The sequence below is a fragment of the Bubalus kerabau genome, chromosome 1 (assembly GCF_029407905.1).
Source record: "Bubalus kerabau isolate K-KA32 ecotype Philippines breed swamp buffalo chromosome 1, PCC_UOA_SB_1v2, whole genome shotgun sequence".
Classification (NCBI taxonomy): domain Eukaryota; kingdom Metazoa; phylum Chordata; class Mammalia; order Artiodactyla; family Bovidae; genus Bubalus; species Bubalus kerabau.
In genome coordinates, this window is record NC_073624.1 from 230,375,172 (window position 1) to 230,399,246 (window position 24,075).

At 51.3% G+C, this 24,075-nt stretch overlaps 1 protein-coding gene and 1 long non-coding RNA gene across 2 annotated transcripts; one reads left to right on the forward strand and one right to left on the reverse strand.

Moving 5' to 3' along the window:
• Nucleotides 1–966: 966 nt before the first annotated feature.
• On the forward strand, nucleotides 967–18,854 carry CDX1 (caudal type homeobox 1). Its single transcript, XM_055558526.1, has 3 exons — nucleotides 967–1,479; nucleotides 16,210–16,355; nucleotides 17,162–18,854. The coding sequence occupies exons 1-3, from the start codon at nucleotides 1,035–1,037 to the stop codon at nucleotides 17,366–17,368; spliced, it is 798 nt and encodes a 265-aa protein (XP_055414501.1). The 5' UTR covers nucleotides 967–1,034; the 3' UTR covers nucleotides 17,369–18,854.
• LOC129635480 (uncharacterized) lies at nucleotides 6,434–8,683 on the reverse strand. Its single transcript, XR_008706320.1, has 2 exons — nucleotides 8,552–8,683; nucleotides 6,434–7,281 (listed from the first exon to the last, which is right to left on the reverse strand). It is a non-coding gene; the product is annotated as an uncharacterized LOC129635480 (long non-coding RNA).
• Nucleotides 18,855–24,075: the final 5,221 nt, after the last annotated feature.

A 24,075-nucleotide genomic window follows, 5' to 3' on the forward strand; every position in this document is an offset into this window, starting at 1 on the left:
GTATGTAGGGATAAAATGACACGATGTTTGAAATTTGTTTTAAAATACTTCAGCAAGAAAAGGGAGGCGAGTCAGTTAAATAAGTGTGGCAGAATCTTGATAATGGTTGAAGCTCATGATGGGTCTATAGTGAGTCACTCTACAATTCTACTTCTGTGTATATTGGAAACTTCTCATTGAAATGAAGGCAGGGATGGGGAGGAGGGAGGGGGTTGTCAAGAGAATTGTGAAAGGTTCCCTAGAATATCTCTAAAAGAATGCTCCTACCCGACTTCTCTAAGAACTTCCTCTGGAGAGCCAACTCAGGTGAACTCCCCAATTGTTTGCAGACTCATGTATGTGCATATGTGCATTTTCCCCCAGGGGAAAAACTTCCACAGCTTTCAGGAGAGACTAAGAGGGGTCGTGACCCCTCCTCCCCACCCCAAAAGATTAAGGACCCGCTACCTTAAAGACGAGAACCCTGTTTGAAGTCAGCGGTTCCTCCCTTTCACCTCAAACTGGTCCCTACCGACTGCGCCACAGGCCGGGTGCGGTTGTGTGGCGCTAACCCGCATTCGCCCCACTACCACCACTCAGATCCCTTTTCTTCACCTGTAAAATGGGGTTGCGGAGAGGTCGGTGTGGCGGCAGCGAGGACAAGGCCGCGGGGAGGACTAGCCCCCAAGGCCGCTAGGCCGGGGCCTTGCAGGAGGCTCCCATACCTAGTGATGCCTCGATGCTCGCCGGGATGCGCCCTCCGCGCCCCCACCCTCTCTGGCCCCAGAGTCCACCTCCCGCTTGGGGCGGCAATTTGTCTCCTTTTGAACCCCCCGCCCCCGACGGGTTTCCCCCTTTGATTCGCGGCCTGGAGGCTCCCCCCGCTTTGAAATGCAAACCCGCCTCGGCTGGGGCGGCAGGCGGCCCGGAGCTATAAAAGGCCTGGGTGGGGCGGGCGGCAGCAGGGCTGGGAGTTCAGGTGTGCAGTCGCTCGTCGGGGCAGCCGGCTGCGGCGGCTCCAGGGCCCAGCATGCGCGGGCGGCCTCGCGGCCACCATGTACGTGGGCTATGTGCTGGACAAGGATTCCCCCGTGTACCCCGGCCCTGCCAGGCCCGCTAGTCTCAGCCTGGGCCCACAAGCCTACGGCCCTCCGCCCCCGCCCCCTGGACCCCCGCAGTACCCAGATTTCACCGGCTACTCTCACGTGGAGCCGGGCCCCGTGCCCCCTGCAGCCTGGAGTGCGCCCTTCTCTGCGCCCAAGGACGAATGGGCTGCCGCCTACGGCCCGGGCCCCACGGCTCCCACAGCCAGCCCGGCCCCGCTGGCATTCGGGCCCCCTCCGGACTTTGGCGCGGTGCCCACGCCCCCGGGGCCTGGCCCGGGTCTCCTGGCGCAGCCCCTCGGCGGCCCAGGCACACCTTCCTCACCCGGAGCTCAAAGGCGGACACCCTACGAGTGGATGCGGCGCAGCGTGGCGGCTGGAGGCGGCGGTGGCAGCGGTAAGGATCCCTCTCTCGCTCTGGGCCTCCGAATGGTTCCCTTGGGCGCCAGCAGGTGCTGTCTGACCTCTGCCGTGGCCCTGCTTGGGTTCCAGAACGTGGCCCCCGTCCACTCTCCCTGGAGGCTGTTCTCTCAATTTCCCCCTTCTGAATCCCGGCTTGCCAGAGCACTGGAAAGCACAACCTGTCTTTCCCTGTAGGTAGGGAAACTGAGACCCAAGCAATGAAGAAAGACGCCCTGTAGGAACTAAACACAGGTCCCCAGACCTTTATCCCTGGGTAAACTTTTGGCAGCACTGGTCCAGGTGGTCATCTGTTCCTTGCACCCCTATCCCAGCCTCGGGACATGCAGTATATGTGTACACACACAAGTCACTTTCCTTTCCACGTCTCAGTCCCCTATCCATATAATGAAGAGATTGGTGGGTCATAACCTTTGGGCTAAAAAAGAGCCTTCTTTGGTTAGATTGGTGGTGGTTGAGGGTCCCTACCTTACCATCCCAGGGCTCTCCCTGAACTCTTGACCCTGGGGGAGGGGACAGCAGCAGCAGTTGGGAAGGTGGCTGCTGTTTGGCTCCTGAGCCTGTGAACCTCCTGCCCCCAGGCAGGCCTCTCCGATCCACCCTCTTCAAAGGCAGGGGAGAGGCCAGGACAAAGGCTCGGCTTTAATAAGGGGCGGCCTGACTTCTTTATAGGTCCCCGCTTTGTCATGTAACAGGCTGGGCCTTGGCTCGGTAGTGACTCCTGTCGGCCGGAAAGTGAACATGATACCCCATTGTCCTGACTATGTTTGGCCTGTCCTGACGAAGGCCACCTGGCCTTAGGGGCGGGAAGTTGGCCTGCCCACCCTTTGATGTCCAGCCCCTCCTCCCCTTCCCCCAGCTGGGAGTGAGCCTGGGCCTTCTCCACCCCCCCACCTCTTCACCCCCATGTCCCCCCCACACAGACAGCTCATCCTGGGGCAGATGCTGCGGAGGGGGTGATCAGCAGCTACAGGTCTGGCTGCAACTGTACCACCTCCTTGAGAGTCCCCAGAACACAGAACCTCCTATCTGCCTCCAGAGGCCTCAGAAGACTGAGGTTTCTGCTGCAGCTGTACACTTGTCTCTGTGGCTAAATAATAACAGCTAATTCTTACAGAGCACCTACTAACGCAGCAGGTGCTGACCTAAGATCTTTTCATCCTTATAACTTTATCATGGGGACTATTATCACCCCTATTTTCAAGATGAAGAAACTATGGCATAGAGAGATGACAAAGTAGGGCAAATATAGTTATACTGTGTAACCAGTACATGGTGAGGCTGGGATGTGACCAAGCCTGTGCTCTAATGCTCTCAACAGAGTCCCTTAAATCAGCCATCTTTTCTAGGTCTCAGGTTTACCACCTGTGACATGAGCGAGAAGGGTCTTGTACATTTGTTTGAGTTGCAAAAGAACTCCTTTGAAAAATGTGGTGGAAAGCATAAATGTTCTCCCTAGGAAAAAAGAAAAAGTGTTTCCTAACTGGGCAGACAATTTCAGGGGTTCCAAAGGCCCCTAGAAGCTTTATCCATAAACCTCAGTTGCAAATTTTACCTTAGATTATATGAGACAAAATGTCTGGGGCCACTGACACTTGGGGTCCTGCAGTTCTGTGTCTGTTCTCTGAAGAAGAAAGTCTACTTGTCCTGCTTCTTTATTCCAGTTGCTCCTTCCTGCTCATCAGCCGACTATGGAGATGGACGGGGAGGTTCTTCAGGGGCCTGTGGCGGTCAGAGGACTGGCAGGAGCCCTGAGGAGCTTCCAGGCTGTGTGATGTCAGGCAAATCCCGGCTCTCTGGGCACTGGAGCTGCCAAACCCAGTTCGGCTCGGGTCTCGAAAGTCATCTGGAAACTGTTGCCCTGGGCACATTGGAGGCCTAGGAGTAACTATGCCCAAAGGCAAACGTTCTTTCATCCTCACTCCCAGAAAGTAGAAGGGCAGGCCAAGGGAGGTTTGGGGGTTCCCAAGGAAAGTGACCACCCCTGGAGCCAGGCAAGAACCACTCTGCCTTTTGGAAGCTAGAAGCTGCTGCCTGTCCACTCAGGTGGAGTCTGAATCTGACCAGTGTTCTTGAGGCGGGGACAGAACTGAATTGAGGTTACAGATCCTCCGTGAGAGAGAGGCCAAGCCCCTCTCCTCTTTGGCCTCAGTTTGTCCCTCTGGGGAATGAAGATGTGGGGTCTCCAGGGGTGTTTCCTGGGTAACGCTGTTGTCTGGGACAGCAGAGGGAAGGTCAGTGCATGCCACCCCCCACCACCACCCCAGCGCTGCTGGTCCCCGATCTGATGGTATCCTTCCTGCCCCTTCCTTGCCTTCTGTGCTTCTAGCATTCTAGAATATCTGACTGGACAGTTAGAGACCAGACATACAGATGGGAAACTGAAGGCTGGAGATTGTAAGGGAATGTTCTAGTTTCACACAGGTGGAGGCAGGGCTGGGGTATGTGTTGGATGAGTCAGTTAAAAATTTTCTGATGGCTTCCCATTATATTTAGGGCAAAATGTACACTTCTTCCTGAGGTCTAGCTATATGTGCTGCTACAGGCAGGTCTTATACATTTGCTGTATTCCCTCTTCCAGGAAAACTCTTTGCAAGCTGTCTTACCTTTCAGGTCTTACTTAGCTTCATGGCCACTTCCTCAGAGAGGTCTTCCATGATGTTCTGAAGTCATTGCCTCCCCCACATATCCGTTGATAGTCTTTGCCTTGTTTCCTTCAGAACGTTAACTTACTTTGTGTTTGTGTGTTTGTGTGGTGTCTATTCCCAGACCAACCCACCAAGGTAAACTCCCATGAAGTCCAGAACCATATTTATTTGACCCATGACTGTGTTTCCCTGATAGCTCAGGTGGTAAAGAATCCACCTGCAATGCAGGAGACCCCGGTTCAATTCCTGGGTCAGGAAGATCTGCTGGAGAAGGGATGGGCTTCCCTTGTGGCTCAGCTGGCAAAGAATATGCCTACAATGTGGGTGACCTGGGTTCAATCCCTGGGTTGGGAAGATTCCCTGGAGAAGGGAAAGACTACCCACTCCAGAGTTCTGGCCTGGTGAATTCCATGGACTGTATAGTCCATGGGCTTGCAAAGAGTCAGACACGACTGAGTGACTTTCACTTCACTGCATTCCAGGCACCCAGCTCCATGTGTGGCATTCAGTAGGTGCTCAATATTTTCTGATGAATGAATGAACAGGGCAAGTGTGTGAGGGACAGTAAGAGAGCTCTGGGAGAAGAGGGGAGAGATAAGATCTCAACCTGGAGATGGGACCCATGACTGTCCAGCTGAGCCGCTCATGCCAGTGGTGGAAGCCTGGTTGCCCCTTTCTCCCTGTTCCATGGATGGTCAGTACTCTATTCTTACCTGGGGAATTGGCAGAGCTGAGGCTGGGACTAAGATGCCAGTTTTACCTAAGGAGAGGGCAACAAAGCTTGGGAAGGTGCAAGAGAGGCTATTATGTTGTCCATAAACAAAATATTAGCCAGTTCTGAGTGATGACTGTTACTTGACTGAGGCCAGGATGGGAAATGACTGCAAGTGGCTCTATTCTTTTTTGTCTTCCCCTTTTGCAACTATAAATATATTCTTTAGGAATGTTATAAATCATCCTCTGTCAAAGGTTCAGTCTCTGATGCAGTATCAATAAATAGTTTTTCACAGGTTAATGGCCCATTGGCGTGGCTGAAGTCCCATACAAGTAGGGTAATGCCCACTCAGATGATAAGACTTTTGTAGCAGGGTTTGGATCTTGGTCCAACCTCTTCAGCTATCAGATGGAGAAACTGAGGCCCAGGGAGGAGATGAACCCTCCTCCCCCAACTACGTTCCAGGCCTTCTCCCTTGGCCCGTTGCCACAGCCACTGACCTGGCCTCTTACCTTCAGCCTCTCCCCAATACCCTGCTGCTGCTGCTCCTGCTGTTTAGTCGCTAAGTTGTATCCAACTCTTTGCAATTCCATGGGCTGTAGCCCACCAGGCTCCCCTGTCCATGGGATTTTCCAGGAAAACATACTGGAGTGGGTTGCCATTTCCTCCTTCAGGGGATCTTCCTGACCCATGGATCGAACCTGCATCGCCAGTGTCTCCTGCATTGGCAGGCAGATGCTTTATCACTGAGCCACCTGGGAAGCCCCCCTACTGCCCTCAGTTCAGTTCAGTCACTCAGTCGTGTCCAACTCTTTGCGACCCCATGAACCGCAGGATGCCAGGCCTCCCTGTCCGTCACCAACTCCCGGAGTCCACCCAAACCCATGTCCATTGAGTCGGTGATGCCATCCAACCATCTCATCCTCTGTCGTCTCCTTCTCCTCCCGCCCTCAATCTTTCCCAGCATCAGGGTCTTTTCAAATGAGTCAGCTCTGACCTTGATGTCCTCTAAACCAGGGTTCTCCAACCCCCTGGTACTGGTGTGTGGCCTGTTAGGAATGGGTGGCACAGCAGGAAGTGAGTGGTGGGTGAGCAAGCAAAGCTTCATCTGCCATTCCCCATTGTTCACATTACCACCTGAACTATCCCCCACCCCCATACTTGGAAAAATTGTCTTCCATAAAACCAGTCCCTGGTGCCAAAAAGGTTGGGGGGGGGCCACTGTTCTAAACCACTACTGGATTTACCTTCTCAAAGCTCATCCCCTGCTCAAGAGCATCCCATGGCTCCCCACTGCCATGGAATTGCCCTTTCGTTTTATACCATTCGATTGCTGTAATGAAAATCCAGCCCCATTTCAGAGTCCTTTTGAGAACCAGCCCCAACCCACTCTTGAAGCCACTTTCCCATTAGTTTGTTGAGATACAGAAATGCTTACCTGGGATGGTTAAGAGTCCAGCTTCAGCACCTCAAGCCTGAAATTGTGTTTCTGTTAGAAGCTGCATCAGCTGCAGTCAAATTGATGTGGATCATTTCTCTAAGCCTCAGCTTCTTCCACTGTGATATCAAGATAATAGCAGGATTACACCTTGAGGCAATGGTTCCTGTAAAACACAACCCTGAGCCTGGCATACAGTAGGTACTCAGTGTACTGGTGCCTGTGACCATCTCCACCTGTCATTAGCAGGTACATGAGAGCACACACCTCATACTCCTTGCCTCTCTAATGTGGGTTCCTTGACCTGAACTGCCCTCCTCTATCTTTACCAGGTCAAATGCTGCTTCCCCAAGGCCGCCTCCTCTAGGAAGCCCTCCTTGGTTCCCTCCCCTCCAAGCATTGTATCAGATCCTTTTTGAACATTTATCACTGACTGTCTTGTTGATCTCTGCCATCTGCCATCTGTTATCCCCTCAAGGAACCATCCTAGTCAGCCTCATCCTTCTCATCATGCCTTGCACATAATAGGAGCTCATGATAAAGCTAATAACTGACATCGGCTGAGTCTCTACCACGTGCCAGGCACTGTGTCAAAAACTCCGCATGGGTGATCTCATGTAAGTCTCATAATAGCTGTAAGAGGTGTGAGGATCTATTATTAGCTTCGTTTTTACAGATAGAGTTAATGAGGCTCAGAGAGGGTAAAGTGACTTGCCAAAGCTCACATGGCCACGTTTGCTGCTGCCCAGGGTTCAAACCTAGCCTCTACAGCCTGATGACCATCTATCAGATGAAGCAACACACTCAGAATGGGAGCCCAAGCCCCCCTCCCCATGTGCATTCCAGTCCAGGTGGGGAAAAGGAGGCCAGTCAGTGATGAGTTGTAAGAGACTGAAGTGGGAGGATGGGCACAGCAGGCTGTTTAAAACCGGTTCTCCAGGCAGAAGCTCCATTCGACACCTCTTCTCTCAGATGTAGCTGGGAAGGGGGGAATGACCCAGTTAGAAGGTGGCAGAAGGCTTTTTTTGGTTGGGTGTTTTCCCCCCACTTTGCAGATATTGCTGCTGAGAGCTTGGGGAGTTGTTCTGAAGGCCAAAACAGCTTTATTAGCAGCAAGCCTCTCTTATTGGTGGGAATTATCTTAATGAGATGCCTCTCAAGTTTCTGTCCCAGAGTTTTTGGGACCTGGAAACAACATATTTGTCTGGAGTCAGGTCCATCACCATGTTAAGAGGCTAAGCCCTCCCCCTGCCATACTTGCCCCTCAGCCTTAGAGGGGCACCCCCACAAAGACCCCTCAGCATCAACAGAGAGAGGGAACAGGCATCATTGGACGCCAAGACTGACCCTCTAGGCTCCCATGTCTTCCCATTGCTCTCAAAGTCAAATCCAAGCCCCTCACCCTAGGGCTCAAAACCCTGCTAGCCTTTTCAGCCTCCTCTTGTGCCTCTCTCATTCATTCATGAGGCAGGCAGGTGGTGCTAGTCTCTGAGTCTTTCTTCTCTTCTGCTAGGTGCTGGGGATTCCTGCCAGGGCAAGGCACACGGGGTCCATCAGGGGTCTGGCCCTCTGTTGCTACTCTCTCTGCTTTAGGGCCTTTGCACATGCTCTTCTGTCTTCCTGGGATAGTCTTCCCCGTTGGTGACATAGAGACCTCCTTCTCAACCATCAGATCTTGGCTTAGGTGTCATCTCCTCCAGGACACTTTCCTCAAGCTAAATAAAGTAGGCTCTCTGCCCCCTGCCACCTGCCCCCACATCTTAATCATAATAACTGTAAGAGGTGTGAGGTTATGCTCTGAGCTCCACGCTTCCTTTCCTTCACACTAATCACAGTTTGTAACTATTTCTTATGCTGGTTTGTTTTTAATCTACCCCCCACCCTTGAAAGTGGGAATGAACCATTTAACAAATTAAGTACCAAGCACTTCCCATAGTAATAATAATATGCACTACCATCCATTGAGTACTCACTATTTTTCAAATGCAAGTATTTTTGACCCCAGAACAACACATTTCTCTATTAGAGTAGTGGCTGTGACTAAGGCTGTGCAAACAGTGGAGTTAGACAGAAGGATGTCCTTTGGAGGTTAAGCCATCCAGCTGATGGATGGGATGTGGGGAGCGGGGAAATTGCCACCTAGGCTTTTGGCCTGAGTGGCTGGAGGAGAGGGGCCATTTACTGTGAGGAGAAGGCCAGGAAGCAGTGAGTCTGTGTTAAGTTTAACAAGGATTCATCAAGTACTCACTGTGTGTGTGTCTGGAACAGTTGTAGAGCCAAATGAGCAAGATGCATGGTCTCTGCCATCATGGAGCATGTAGGCAGCCAGGAACCAAGGGGAAGGGATTTGCTAAGGTCCCTCTGTGAGCATGAAAAGGGCTGGGGTCCACAGCCCCTCCCTCCCTGCATCTCTGCCCCAGATGTGATTCTTTAGGACCCACACCTGCGGACAATTAGGCAGGGACCTCACCACCAGACCAGAAAAGGATGGCCAGGGTAGGGCAGAGGCCTGGAAACTCCACCAGGAGACAGTTGAGAGGCTGCAGGTTGTTCAGCCCAGAAGACAGAGGGATGCAGTTGCTGCTGGTAACTCTCAGAAGGGCTGTTCTAGGCCAAAGGTGCCCCCTATTTCTGGTGCCCCTTGTGGAAAATCCTAGGAAGAATATAACTGGGTGATGAGCCCAAGGACAGGCTGCTTTGCAGATAGTCCAAGCAGTCGGGTTAGGTATATGCTATGAGGGTGTGGGCATCTGGACTTTGCTGGGAGTTTGGTCTAGCTGTGTTGTCCAATAGAACTTCCTGTAATGACGGCTCTGTATCTATACTGTCCAGTGTGGTAGCCATTAGCTACATGTGTCCACTGAGCACTTGCTATATGGCTAGCATGACTAAAACACTGAATTTTTAATTCTATTTAATTAATTTTAATTTAGGTAGCCAGATGTGGCTAGTAGCTGTCATATGGGACAGCACAGGAAAATTCCTCTCCAGAGTTCCTAGCACGGTAATCCATTCCTGATGTGCCCCTTATTCTCCACTGAGGATTCTCTGGCCTCTTTTGTCCCTGCAGTCATCATCTTTTTGTCTCTGCATCATTATCTTCTTCCCCCTGCTCCTCCTCGTCCTTTCCCTCTTATCCCCCCTCCTCCCTTCCCCTCTTTCTTTTTCTCCACTGTCACAGATAGCTTTTTTAATATCTTGTTAAATACATGAGCACATCTACTCTCCACAGCTTCCATGTCTGAAGGAGGCATTCCTGTCCTCATTTCACAGATGAGTAATGGGATTCAGAAATGTTCCGTGACTTGCCTGGGTTCCCACTGCTAGCCCATGGCCGGGCCGGGTTAGAACCATCAGGTCTATTTGACTATGAACTTTCTGTCCTCTTTACTGCCTCCCATAGCCGAGTCAGACTGGGGACCTCCTTGAAGAAGATAGGTGAGGGGAAGATGCAGAGGCAGCCGGGGAGGAGGAGGGGCGGTGCTGACTGAGCTTAGTGCCTAGGAGGGGGGGTGACAGTGGGGTGGAGAAGCCACCTAAACCTGCAGGGCCCCTGAGTGTGGCTGGTCTGGCCATCCTCTCATCTTGCTCCCACAGCCATGCTAGCCTCACTCCTGCTCCAGGAATGAGCAGGAGTGAATGAGGACTCGTGCTAGAGCAGCTAGGACTGGCAAACCAGCCAAAACAAGAACTAATCATGGGCCCAATAGAGAGCCTCATGGTCCAGGGAGGATATCCATCCATCATGGAACTGGGCAACAGAAGTCCACCCACTGGTCATACACACGGGGGAATGGTTCCAAGCAGAACCTCACATGTCCAGCTGGTGGTCCAGCCAGACCTCCCCACCCCCAGGCAATGTTGTTTGCCCTGAGGGCCCCCATCAGGCGGCATTCCTCCTTCTCCCAAGGGATCCCTCCAACATCCGCTTCTACAAATAGCTCAGTTCAGCTTTTTGTCTCCATAGCTCTTTGCCCTTTGCAAACTGCTTTCATATCCATTCTGCTCCCCAGGGGGAAGGGAAGCCCAAAGAAGTTTAACCACTTGTTAAATCCATTAGCTAAGGATGCAGACCTGGGCCCATGGGCTCAGAGCTACAGAGAAGTTCAGAATCTACAGGGCCCTGGGAGCTGACACCCAACCTTCTTCTGCTGCATAGGAGAAACAGGCCCAGAGGGGAGAAGGGACTTATTTATGGCCACACAGGTGGCACAGCACTGGGACATACTTACTTCAGCTGGTGATTCAGAATCCCCTCTGGTAAGCTTGTTAAAGATGGCAGAGAGACCAGGACACAACAGGCCTGAGAGCTTGTGAATATGTATTTTTAACAAGCATCCATGCCTGCCTGTGTGCATTTCTCTGTGTCTGTGTATGTCTGTTGGGTGTGGGGGATTTTGATGTACGGCCAGTGGGATTGGACCACACAGAGAGGGTCATGGATTTGTGTTCCAAGCTCTGAGCGCCAGAGCTGGCAGTGTCATCCCTCAGGGCCACAGTCCCAGCAGGAAGAGGTCAAAGGAAGTGCTGACCCAGAGGCCACTTGATTTTCCGGGAGCCACCAACCCCGCCCTGGGGGCAGAGGCTGAACTCTGTCCTTGCCTGGCCCAGGCTGGATGAGGAAGCCCCACTGCAGACCGCCAGGCTCCTGCCCGCACCCTCCAGCTGGGCAGACTTTGTTTCTAGACTCTCGGGGAAATCGGTCTTAGAATTCTTTCAGCAATAATAACAAATATAATCAGAGCATCAACAAACATTGGGAACTTCATGTTTCCAAGTTGGAAGGGACCTTATAAATAAATGGTCTCATCCAACATACAATCCATTGCTTAGATCCATTTCCCAGCATCCCTGTCATATGGTTATCCCACCATGGAAATCATTAGGATCTACCTTTCCCTGCGTGTGTTCGGTATATGCTAGGCATCATTCATCCATCCATCTCAAGTGATCCCCTATATACTCAGGGTGGGAGTTAATTATGGGAGACCTTACACTGGGTGATAGGTTCTAGTGCTGTTTCTAAAACCAGACAGACCTGCGCCAGGTCCCACCCGCAGATGTGCAGACCTTGCTGGGCCTCAGTGTTCTCATCTGTGAACTGGGGCTGACACCTGCACAGCTTCATAGGTTGTTGAGAGATGTATACAAAGTTCTTGACACATGGACATATTGGCTGTTACTAGAATAATTATTGCCATTTTGTAGATACAGAACATGAGGCTCAGAACCCAGCCAGTGAGAAGCTGGACAGCAAGCCCTAGAGGTCTGCCTGCCCAAACAACCACATGTCACGGTCACCTGGAGAGCTATTCAAGTATCAAATTCCCAAGCCCAATTTTAGTCCCCCTGAGTCTGAACTTCTGGGCCAGAATCTGTGCTTTTAAAAGATTCCTCAGGCATCTGAGGCTGCTGGTCAGGAGTCAGGACATTTAGCCTGGAACTTCCCAGGGCCTCTGCTGTGCATGCTTTAGGGGTGGGGAGCTTGCTAGCCTCTATGGCAGCCTGATGCATATGGATGGACTGTTCCTAGCATCCTACAACCAGAGAAGAGAGAAAGACTCTCATTTGGAGAGTTATCCAAGCCTCTTCTCCTCTCATGCTTCACCCCTAAGAGCTGGTGGGGGGACTCCCACCCTCTCTCCCACCTACGTGCCCTGGCATCTGGCCCAGAGGGTTATTCATTAGGTGACTGGGAGTGGCCTGGACCCCATCAGACACCTGTTACAGGAGTCCGGACTTCCCTCTTAGGCCCAGTGTCCCAAAGGCCTGTAAATCATTCATCCTGGGCGCTCTCCCTGCTCCACCGCTGTCACGCACCTCCCTGCTCCCTCCCTCCTGGGCCCCCAGGGCGGCACTGGTGATAAAGGGAGGGGAGAGGAGGGTTGCTCACAGCAGTGGGGAGTTCTGGCCCAGAGTTGGGACTGGAGCCCAGGGCGCCTGATTGTCATTAAAAATACAAATTCACATCTTCAGGGGGTAAAAATGCAAATACCCCAAAGACTCCCTCCTCCCTGTGGCTCCCCAGGCTTCAGTCCCTTCTCCAGGCAGCCCCGATACTGGCTTCCTGTATATTCTTACAGAAAGAACTCTATGGGTGCACAAACATGTTCGAGTGCATGTGTGTGTGTGTGTATTCCATTTTTATACGAAAATAGTAACATACTTTTCACACCATTTTGCCTTTTAAAAACCGTAATGTTTTTAGAAATTGCTCCACGTTGGCACATATAGAGCTTTATAATTTCTTCTTAATGACTGCCTAATGATCCTCTCCATGGATGTATCATCTCTTATTAACTAGTCCTGACTCATAGACACATACATGGTTCTTAACTTTTGTACTATCTGAAACAGTACCTCTCTGGGCAGTTTTCTGTGGGATCACTCCCTGGAAGAGGGATTCAGGAGTCAAAGGGCATGTGCATGTTAAATGAGGCTGAGATCACCAAGTTGGGCTCCAAGGAGGACATTCCCATTGTCACCCTCTGGCCAGCAGATGGGACTTTCTGGTTCCTGGACCACACAGTATGATTTCAAACATTTGGTTCTTTGGCAGAGCCATTTTCTCAGCAATAAATTGTGTGCTTTGAGCAACTTCCCCAGATAGAAGTTGGTCTGTGTGTTCCTGAGCCCACCAGCCCCTCTCTTGGGTCCAGGAGGCTGTAACAGGTCCTGGGTCTTCACTGGCAGCCTTGCTAGAGGTGCAGCTACGCAGAGAGGAGTAACTATGCAGCCAGAACCCCATCTCTTGTCTAGTTCCTGATGCCCCCAGAGTTGGGGGAAAGAGCCCAGGCTGGAGGTCAGGAAACCTGAGCCCAGATTGATACCACTACCAGGCAGGATGACCCTCAGCAAGTGCCCTTCTCTGAGCTTTGATTTTCCCCATATATGAAATGGGTGTAATGGATACCCACTTGCTCATCAGGGAGATAGGAGTAAGGGTTGGATGCCTGAAGAAAATGGTGACTTTATAGTCTCTCAGGCTGAGGTCTGGGTGGGCAGGAAGCCTCCTCCCCCCACTCCCAAAAGTGAATCTTTTTGGCATTTTCAACCTGAGGGCCATCCAGGCCCAGCCAGGACTTTGGGGATCTGCCCTCACCATGGTCTGGACCCTCTCTTCCAGAAATACAAGTGGACGATGGGCCTGCCGTTTGAGCTTCTATTGCCAATGCCTAGAGGGCCATATAGCAGGCTCTGTGGACCCCAAATCTGGTGGAGTGAGGAGCTACGCACCACAACAGGAGCTGCAGGCCTGGTAACTGCCTGGGGCTTCAGTAACCCTGAATGTACAGGGAGTTTGGACTAAAAGAACTCACAAGGCCTCTCTTATTTGGACCTCTGGCTGCTGTATAACCATTCTGAACGTCAGTATCTTCATCTATAATGTGGGAGGAGACTGAACTTCCATGACCCTTTCTGGCTTTGGCCCAGTGAATCCAGCGGGGCTGTGGGTTCAGAGATCTGCTGGGTTCCAGCGGTGGTGGCATTAGGCAGAATTGTTTTTGAGCTGGCATTGAATTTTCTAGGTCAAGAAGGGGCCCCATCTGGAGCCAAGGCCTCGGCAGCCACTCCCTGGTCCCTTTCCTGGGTTAGGCCTGGCTGAGGGCCGAGGCTGTCTCGTGCTGTGTCGGGCAATGGGCTGAGGTCAGTGATTGTGGAAGAGTCCAGTGTGGTTCTGCTGCTCTGGCAGGAAACTCAAGGGAAAGAGCCCAGGAACATCTGCTGTCTCCTGTTCTGCACAAACCACTTGGCTCTTGGGGAACCCAGCACTGTCCTGCCAAGCTGTGTGGGCTGGGTGGGGAAGGCGGCGGCTGGAACAGTGTTGGGGGGTGGTTAGCACAGGGGTGCTGAGGGACAGTTAGGCCCAGAGCTGGGACCACGGAGATGAAGGTCAGGTTGTTGGGGGGGCATCTGGGTGAAGTAGGAGAGGTCGATGGTTATGCAGACTGGCCATGCCCTGGTGGGATGCAGGGGCGAGTCTGGAAATGCTTACGTGTGCCTCCTGGTCATAGCCACGTGCTCAGTTTCTTACAAAAGGACACTGGTATTGAGTCAGGCCCTCACAGCAGCCCAGGCCAAGCATGACTCTTTAATAGTCTCTCCAGACAGACCTCTGATCCCAGCCTGAAAGAGATCCCTGACATTAACCCATGCAGTTCCTGGTCCAGGGCTGAGTCTCATGTGGAAGCCAAACTACCACCTTCTTTCTCCTGAGTTATGGCAGGTCTCCCCACACTTCCCCTTTCTCACCAGTCTGTTCTCTATGCAGCAGCCAGAGGCATCTTAAGAGGCATCTTAAAACCTACATCAAATCTCATGTCTCCTCTGCTCAAAACCCTGTAATGGCTCCTGTCCCAGACAGAGCAAAACCCAGAGTCCTTTCCATGGCCTGTGGGCCTCGCATGACCTGCCCACCCCCTCTGCTCACTGCATCCTGCGCGCACCAGCCTTCTCAGTGTTCCTCCCTCTTCAGACAGCAGGCACGTCCCCACCTCAGGGCCTCTGCACCTACTGTTCCCTCTGCTTGGGCACCTCTTCCCCAGACAGCTGCATTGCTCTTTCCCTCACTTCCTTTAGATCTTTGCTCAAGCTCCCCTTCAAGGTAAGGCCTTCATGGACCACTCTGTTCAAAATCATAGCCTCTCTCCTCCCTAAATTCCCAGTCCTTCTTTTTTCTCTGAAATACTTTTCATCAATTAACATATCAAATAATTTTCATATTTTTTTTATTTTTACTCATCTCCCTCCACTAGAACCTAAGCTTCAGGAGGGCAGGGACTTTTAATTCTGCTCCCTGCTGTACCCGGGACTTGACCCACAGCAGGAACTCGGTAAATATCTGTGGGCTGGCCTGAGCACTCCTGCTGTGTGCCTGGGCTCAGGCTGGAGTGCGATTGGCTGAATGGCTCCGAGCAGACCAGCCCCCGGTGTGCAGCCCCAGCTCAGGGCTTCGTGTCTAGAACCAGGGTCTTTTGAGGAACCTGACAGGTCCTGGGGAACAACCAGCAGCCCCAATACTTTCTGTCTGATTGTTTGGCCAGCAACCAACAGGCATTCAACAGGAAGTGAGGAGCATATACCCCAGGGCAGTTCCTGAAAGCTTCCTGCTTCCGGCCTCTGGCTGTGGCGGCCCTTCCTGCTCTCTCCACCACAGGAGAGAAGAGCAGCCGATGTCTCTATCTCAACCTACCCCTGCTGCCAGGTGTTCCTCCAAGGATCCCCGAATTAGAACCACCTGGGGAGCTTGTGAAAAATGCAGATTCCACCCCAAGGCTTTCGAGTTGACATGCTCAGTGATGCTCTGGAAGCTGTGTTTTTCACAAGTTCCCCATGTGTCTGTTGTGCAGCCACACCTGGGAACTGGTGCATAAAAGCTGGTGGGCCTGGCAGTCAGAGTAGGGCTCTGGGTCAGCAGACCTGGCTGAAACCCCAACTCCACCTGAAGCTTGCTGGGTAACCCTGGGCAAGTTGCATCCTGTCTCTGAGCCTTGTGCTCAGTCGCTCAGTCGTGTCCAACTCTGCGATCCCATGGACTGTAGCCTGTCAGGCTCCTCTGTCCGTGGGATTCTCCAGGCAAGACTACTGGAGTGGGTTACCATGCTCTCCTCCAGGGGATCTTTCTGACCCAGGGATTGAACCCACATTCCCTGCATCTCCTGCATTACAGGCAGATACTTTGCCTGTTGAAGGCATCGAGGAAGCCTCTCTCTCAGTGTTAGGGACCCCAGATGGGCATGAGAACAGTGCTTGACTCCCAGGTTGGAAGTCTCCAAGCCTGATTGTTACTCTCTCAGCGTTCTTCTTCAGGGGTCCTGGATTGCTCCTCCTTCTGGGAGCCCCGCCTTGGCCTTTTGCAGGCTCCTCTCCCCACTCATCTCTCCTCTTGGCACTTCTGCTTCTCAGGTAAGACTCGGACCAAGGACAAATACCGGGTGGTCTATACCGACCACCAGCGCCTGGAGCTGGAGAAGGAGTTCCATTACAGCCGTTACATCACCATCCGGCGGAAATCAGAGCTGGCCGCCAACCTGGGGCTCACTGAACGGCAGGTGTGTAGGGCCCCTACTTCAGCCACAGGAGCAGTCTGGCCTCCAGGCTACCAGGCAGATTATGGAGCTCAGTCAAGGGAGAACAGAGAGGTTGTCTCCTGGCCATGTGGCCAGCACAACAGAAACAGCTGCTGCCATGAATCCCCTGGCCAATAAAACCCAATATCCCTCGGCACCAATACGGGGATAGGGGGTCTGATTAATTCTAGGCTACAGCAGGCTTTGATCAGTGCTGTTTAAATCCAGAGGAGGGAGCAGTCACAGGGAGGACTGGGAGGGCTTCCTGGAGGAGGGGTGTTAGAGTATGGCTTTGGAAGATGGAGAGGAAGAGGGTTACAGAAAAAGTTGTCTTAAGAGTAAAGGAGCAGGGGTGGAGGGGTGGGTGTGGGGGTGGGAGGGAGGCTCAAAAGGGAGGGGATATATGTATACTTATGACTGACTCATGTTGTTGCACAGCAGAAACCAACACAACATTGTAAACCAATTATCTTCTAATTAAAAATAAATAAAACTTAAAAATTAAAAAATAAAGTAAAAGGATGGAGGAACAGCTGCAACTCCTATATTTTGCTGGGCAGAATAAAAAAATATTACAGGTACTTCAAAAAAAAAAATAAAAGGCAGAGTAACAGGTTCCAGAAGGGGAGAACATGTTCACGGTACATGAACAGTTGGGGTAGCTGGAGCTGGAGGGAAGCCCCAAATGCCACATCAAGAAACAAGAGCTCCACTGCCCTCTCTCTTCCTCTTGCTCTGTCATTCAGTCTCCACACCTCCTGCCCCATCTCTGTTCTCTGACCCCACAGGTGAAGATCTGGTTCCAAAACCGGCGGGCCAAGGAGCGCAAAGTGAATAAGAAGAAGCAGCAGCAGCAGCCTCCACAGCCACCCCCACCAGCCCATGACATCACCCCCACCCCAGCAGGGCCACCCCTGGGGGGCCTGTGCCCCAGCTCTGCCAGCCTCCTGGGTGCCTCCTCCCCAGTGCCTGTCAAGGAGGAATATCTGCCATAGCCCCCTAACCAGCCTTGTGGGCTGGGGGCCTTGAGGACTCAGGTGCTGGGAATGTGGCTTCTGTGGGGGCCCAGGAGTCTGAGTCCCAAGCCATACCACTGACCTTCTGAGTAACCCTGGACAAATCACCCACCTACTCCCTGCATCCCCTGGGCCCAACCGTGCAGTGAACCTGTTGAATAGGACCTTTTCCCACTTTGGTGTTCTAGGCCTCAGGGGGATAAGGGTGCCTGGGGTGGGAAGCCTTAATTCCCAGGAGGCAAGGTGAGGAGGATCTAGCTCCTTCTCCATAGGCTCAAAGGTGGGAGGCTGTTGTAGGGACCAGACTCCTGGAGAAAGGAGATGGAATCCAGGGAAGATGGCTTGCAGACCATGACCTGAGGGGGTCCAAGGGAAGGGTGTCAGCTGCCACCTGCCTTTTCCTGCAGGCTCACGTCTACCTGCCCCCATCATCACATGCCTCGAACCCTCTCCTTGTGGGATGCAAAGTACAAAGCCTGCAGGATTGAGCCTGGGCAAGAGATGAGCATCCTCTCTGAGCTACACAGCATATCCCCATATCAGTGGGGTTTCCAGATTGTGGGGAGGCCCCTGCAGGGGACACAGGGGCAGAGTCTACCCTACCAAGTTTCTACCACCCCACCAGGCTGTCCCTTGGGGACCACGCCTCAGAGAGCCCCCAGAGGACTTTCTCTGAACCAAACAGACCTCACAACTGGGCAAGTGTGTTGCACAGAGAATGGAATCTCTTGGATGCAGCTTCAAGAATAAACTTTTTTTTCTCTTTTTAAAAATGTATAAAAATCATTATAAATAGCATGAAAGGAAACAGCAACTGCATAGTCCCTCCTAGTCTCTGCAGGCATACAACAAGGTCACCTTTAAAACACATTTGAAAGATCAAAACACTACATCATTAGAGTAAGTCTATGAGACTGTGTCAAATTTTAAGTCCATTTTGTAAGCAGAATCATCAGATTCAATGTTTCAGTCTTTTGAATTTTTCAAATACTCAGGGATTTCTTTCAACAGATGACATTCGTTGGGTACTCCCACGTGCCAGGCATGGCTGGACCTGGGGAATGCACAGTCCTTGCCCCCAGAATTCCTAGTCTGAGCTATGCTTTAGGTATCAGGGGAGCAGAGCATCCAGGGAGTCCAGAAAGAGCTCCCAGCTTATCTTAGAGGATCTGGAAGGCTTCCTGGAGAAGGGGATGTTCGAAGTGAGGCCTATAGGACTAGTGGATGTTGTCAAGCCAAGACGGAGGGATGGTTAAAAAAAAAAAAAAGATTATGAGCAACATGAGCTTGAAGTCTACTTTTTAGAAACTCCTGCTATTGTCAGCTCCCTTTCAGAGGTGGAGAGGAGTCTGTTGCCTGGGGCCTTCACTCCCTAGAGGGATCCAGTGCCAGCCGCCTGCCCCTCTGTTTACTGTTCTGGGAGGTGGCCCAGCCATAAAAACTGTGTGCAGTCTGCCTGCCTGCCCTTTGCTCCTGGGGCACATGACAACAACGCACGAGGTGGATCTCGTCCCCACACGCGTCCCTGAGGAGCAGAGGCTCTTCTCTCTCCTCCTCCTCCTGGTGGCCTGGGAGGCAGCATGGCTTAACTGAGGATGGTGGACGTCTAAGGCATGGGGACCTGGTGGAACCAGGGGAAAGGACCAGGCTTCCAGGAGCAGAGGAAGAAGATTGGTGGCAGCGTGGCTAGCAGTGATTGAATATAGTTTTCTGATCTTCAGAAATGTTTGCCGTGTGACCCTTGGGTAATTGCTTCCCCACTCAGCCTCATTTCCCCATCTGTAAGACAAAGGAGCTTGTTTATCAAGGAAAAAAAATGGCTCTGGTCAAGTAAGTTTGGGAAGTCCTGCAGACTCAACCCTTCTGGGATAGTCACAGTGGTGTATTAACACATCAAAGACTGACAAGTCCCACAGCAAAGAAACCCCCTGAATTTTCTTTAATCCAGCGTTTCTCATGCTTCACTATCGAGGAGACCCCTACCAGCACCTACCAGCACCCCACAGAACACTGTGTGCTCTGGAGTGTGGGGCTGGAGGGCCATACTTCAGCTGTGACTCAGTGTTTAGTTAGCAAGTTTGTTGTCACAAGGCCTGGACTCCAGCTTGGCTACTTCCAAGCTGTGAGACTTCAGACAAGTTACTTAGCATCTCTGAACCTCAGCGTCCCCATGTGTCAAATGGAAATAAAATACTCTAAGCTGCCTCAGAATTGTGTTTAGCACAGGGCTTGGCATGCAATAAGTCCTGTGTTTTAGCCACCTGCTCCCAGGGCTGCTATACCCTAGGGTGAGATACTGGCAGGCCTAACATGCTCTAACTACCCCTGCCCCCAGGGCTGAGGACAGATGGTGGCTGGGAGGATTTGAGGCAGGACAAGCCTGTCCCCAGCCACAGGAAAACCTCTGTGGGGCTGGAGGTCAGTCACCAGGCCTGGCAGGCTGGGGGAGTTGCAGCTGCTGTCTACTGGGAAGTCAAGGGGTTGGGTGGGACCCACAGGTTGGGCTGGCCATCACCTGTCAACTGCTGTTTGAGCTTCATGAAAAGGAAACTTTGATCTAAGACAACTTTCAAGCAGTGTCTTGAGCTGCCATGTGAGATAATACATTGCCTGCCACACAGAGAGTTCAACCAGATCTGGGTGTTGTAATGGCTCAGGAAAAGGACCCCTCAAGTACTGTCAGGCCCTGAAGTCACCCCAGTGCTAAGAGGTGTTTGGGTTTTCCTTCAGAAATGACCTGGTACTGCTTCTGCTTTGCATATAGTGACTTTATGCTTCCCCCCTGGCTGAATGGCAGGCCCTGAGTTGGTATTAGAGATGGGAAAAGTGTGGAGGCAAAAGTGAAATCTGGCCTGGCCTGACTGTGCAAGGCCCAGGGCCTAGTCATGGCCTCTAGCACATTCGAAACATGCGTGTTAGCACTACATTTCTGTAGGCCCCTAACACCATGTTGAGAATCTGAGTCTTGTGGACGAGACTGCGTCAGACTGCCAGGAGCCTGGTGTGGGCTGAGCAGAGAGGGCCACAGATCAAGACTAGGGAGGGACTCGGGGCTGGGAGTGGAGTATTCACACAGAGGAGGTCTCTAGCCAGGAAGCCAGCCTAGCTCTGGGTGGATGAGATGCCCAACCAGTGGGACACAGAAGCTGGGAGCAGAGCAGGTGTAGGATGGGGCAGCTTCAGAGGGTATGGCCGCTCCAGAACTACTTTCTCTGAATCTCACCAGATGGACTAGCAGTCTGGATCCTCATCTTTCACAGTCACCACTGGCTGGTGTAACAAAACACATGCTCTTCAGCGATAAAGTCTGAACATTTAAGCAAACTAAAAATGTTTATTTATATGCACTTAAAAATATCTTCCTATATAATAAAAGGAAGTACATTTTCATCTCACATTTTCTTTAAGTCCAGTACATATCCCCATTTTTCTGGTTTGATGTGAGACTAAGAAAAATAAAGGAGAGGGAGAGGGAAGAGTAAAAGGGAAATAGATAATTTATTAGGCTTGGATTCCTAACTAGTTATTTTGCCAAGTGGTACCCAAATTTCCCCTTGGAGGGGGAAGGGGGTTGTGTTGAGAATACTGTCAAATGTACTCAGTGGCAAAACTCATGGCCAGTTGCATGATCATAAAACCAGGGTTTCAGAAGGTGACTGACTCATGTGGACAATGTCTTGTAAAAAATGTTGGGGAGGGGGGGTTGTTTGTTGTATGAAGTACAGACTTTGCCAACAAGGGCTGTGGTGATGAGGGTGAGGATGGAGGAAGTTGTGATATGGAGGGCAGAGTCTGGGTGGGGTCAGACTCCTTGATTCCAGACCTTACCTGCCTCTGCTTCACTGAATGATTTTCCAGGTCCTGCTTCCTCTGGGCCTCCCTTTCCCCATGTGAAAGGTGAGCCCCAGTGACTGCTGCTGCTGCTTGGTGGCCACCTCATGATGGGTTTGAGAATGGCCAAAGTCCCAGCCCTGTTCCCTTCCCCTCCTCTAGCACTGGCCCCCTCCAGGCCTGGATCAGCGGGGAGCAGGTGCTACTGGGAAGTGGCAACAAGGAGGCGAGCCTTTTAGGGCTCCTGAGCCAATGCTTTGTCTCTACTCCCTGTTCCCATGCTTCTCTGTGCCTTGCTTAGAGCCTAATGAAACCTACAAGCCAATGAGAGGGAGTGGTTCAGTCAAGCTGCCACCCACCCTGTAAGAGGTGTGATGGCAGCCACAGGCCCTTGGATCCAGGAGCCACTGGCTTTTGCCTCTCCCCAGGCATGGCCTGGAAGCAAAGATCAAATGACCAACATCTGTTGGATCATCAAAAAAGCAAGAGAGTTCCAGAAAAACATCTACTTTATTGACTACGCCAAAGCCTTTGACTATGTGGATCACAACAAAATGTGGAAAATTCTTCAAGAGATGGGAATACCAGACCACCTTACCTGCCTCCTGAGAAATCTGTATACAAGTCAAGAAGCAACAGTTAGAACCAGACATGGAACAACAGACTGGTTCCAAATTGGGAAAGGAGTACATTAAGGGTGTATAATGTCACCCTTCTTATTTAACTTAAATGCAGAGTACATCATGTGAAATGCCAGGCTGGATGAAGCACAATCTGGAATCAAGATTGGTGGGAGAAATAGCAATAACCTCAGATACACAGATGACACCACCCTTATGGCCGAAAGCGAAGAACTAAAGAGCCTCTTGATGAAAGTGAAAGAGGAGAGTGAAAAAGTTGGCTTAAAACTCAACATTCAAAAAACTAAGATCATGGCATCCAGTCCCATCACTTCATGGCAAATAGAAGAGTAAACAATGGAAACCTTGAGAGACTTTATTTCTTTGGGCTCCAAAATCACTGCAAATGGTGACTGCAGCCATGAAATTAAAAGATGCTTGCTCCTTGGAAGAAAAGCTATGACCAACCTAAACAGCATATTAAAAAGCAGAGACATCACTTCGCTGACAAAGGTCCATCTAGTCAAAGCTATGGTTTTTTCAGTAGTCATGCATGGATGAGAGAGCTGGACTGTGAAGAAAGCTGAGCCTTGAAGAATTGATGCTTTTGAACTGTGGTGTTGAAGAAGACTCTTGAGAGTCCCTTGGACTGCAAGGAGATCAAACCAGTCAATCCTAAAAGAAATCAGTCCTGAATATTCATTGGAAGGATTGATGGTGAAACAAGCTTCAATACTTTGGCTACCTGATATGAAGAACTGACTCATTGCAAAAGACCCTGATCCTGGGAAAGATCGAAGGCAGGAGGAGAAGGGGATGACAGAAGATAAGATGGTTGGATGGCATCACCAACTCGACAGACATGAGTTTGAGCAGGCTCCAGGAGTCAGTGATGAACAGGGAAGCCTGGCATGTTGCAGTCCATGGGGTCACAAAGAGTCAGACACGACTGAGTGACTAAACTGAACTGACTGAGGCATGGCCTAAGGCCCTCCTGGCTTTATCTTCAAAGCTCAAAGATTCAGTGATTTGTGACCCTGGGCATACAACTTCACTCCTTGAAGACAGTTTCCTCAGGTGCAAAATAGGGAAGCACAAAGTTGATTCTCCAGGCTGTTGGAAAGAACTAAAACTTAGATATTGGATATGAGCTCATCAATGCACACAGTAGGGCTCAATGAATTCCCCTTCACTTCACATTCATGGCTAAGGGGCTCCTTCCTTCCTAGGTCTGGAGAGGCCCTGCCTGCCCTGTGAGGCCAGGCTTAAAGAAAGGAGCAGCTGGATGGGACCTAAAGATCACTCCACTCCAAAATCACTGCAGACGGTAATTGCAGCCATGAAACTAAAAGATGCTTGCTCCTTGGAAGAAAAGTTATGACAAACCTAGAGAGCATATTAAAAAGCAGGGACATTACTTTGCTGACAAGGGTCTGTATAGTCAAAGCTATGGTTTTTCAAGTAGTTATGTATGGGCGTGAGCGTTGGACCATAAAGAAGGCTGAGCACCAGAGAATTGATACTTTCGAATTGTGGTGCTGGAGAAGACTCTTGAGAGTCCCTTGGACGACAAGAAGATCAAACCAGTCAATCCTAAAGGAAGTCAACCCTGAATATTCATTAGAAGGACTGATGCAGAAGATGAAACTCAATACTTTGTCCACGAGCTGACTCACTAGAAAAGACCCTGATGCTGGGAAAGATTGAGGGCAGGAGGAGAAGGGGACGACAGAGGATGAGATGGTTAGATGGCATCACTGACTCAATGGACATGAAAACTCCAGGAGACAGTGAAGGACAGCGAAGACTGGTGTGCTGCAGTCCGTGGGGTCACAAAGAGTCAGACACGATTCAGCAACTGAAGAACAACAAGTGGGACCTGAGGAGGAGAGGTAGACCTGGGAGCCCGCCAGGCCCTTTACCCAATCCTGTGCTGTGCTTTAAACTCTTCCTGTCTCCCACTCCAGGGAGAGGAGAGGCAGCAGACACTTAATCTCATTCTCCCCAAAGACCTCCCCATGTTGGCTACCAGTAGGGCAATGCCTGAACTGGGACACTTTGGAGAGTGAAAGGAACATGATTTGTAATGTATATGCTGGGCCTGCTACCAAATACAGGTTCAGTTCCACAAACCAACGCATATAATCGTGCTTGCTCAGTCATTTCCGACGCTTTGCAACCTCATGGCCTATAGCCCACCAGGCTCCTCTGTCCATGGAATTTTCCAGACAATAA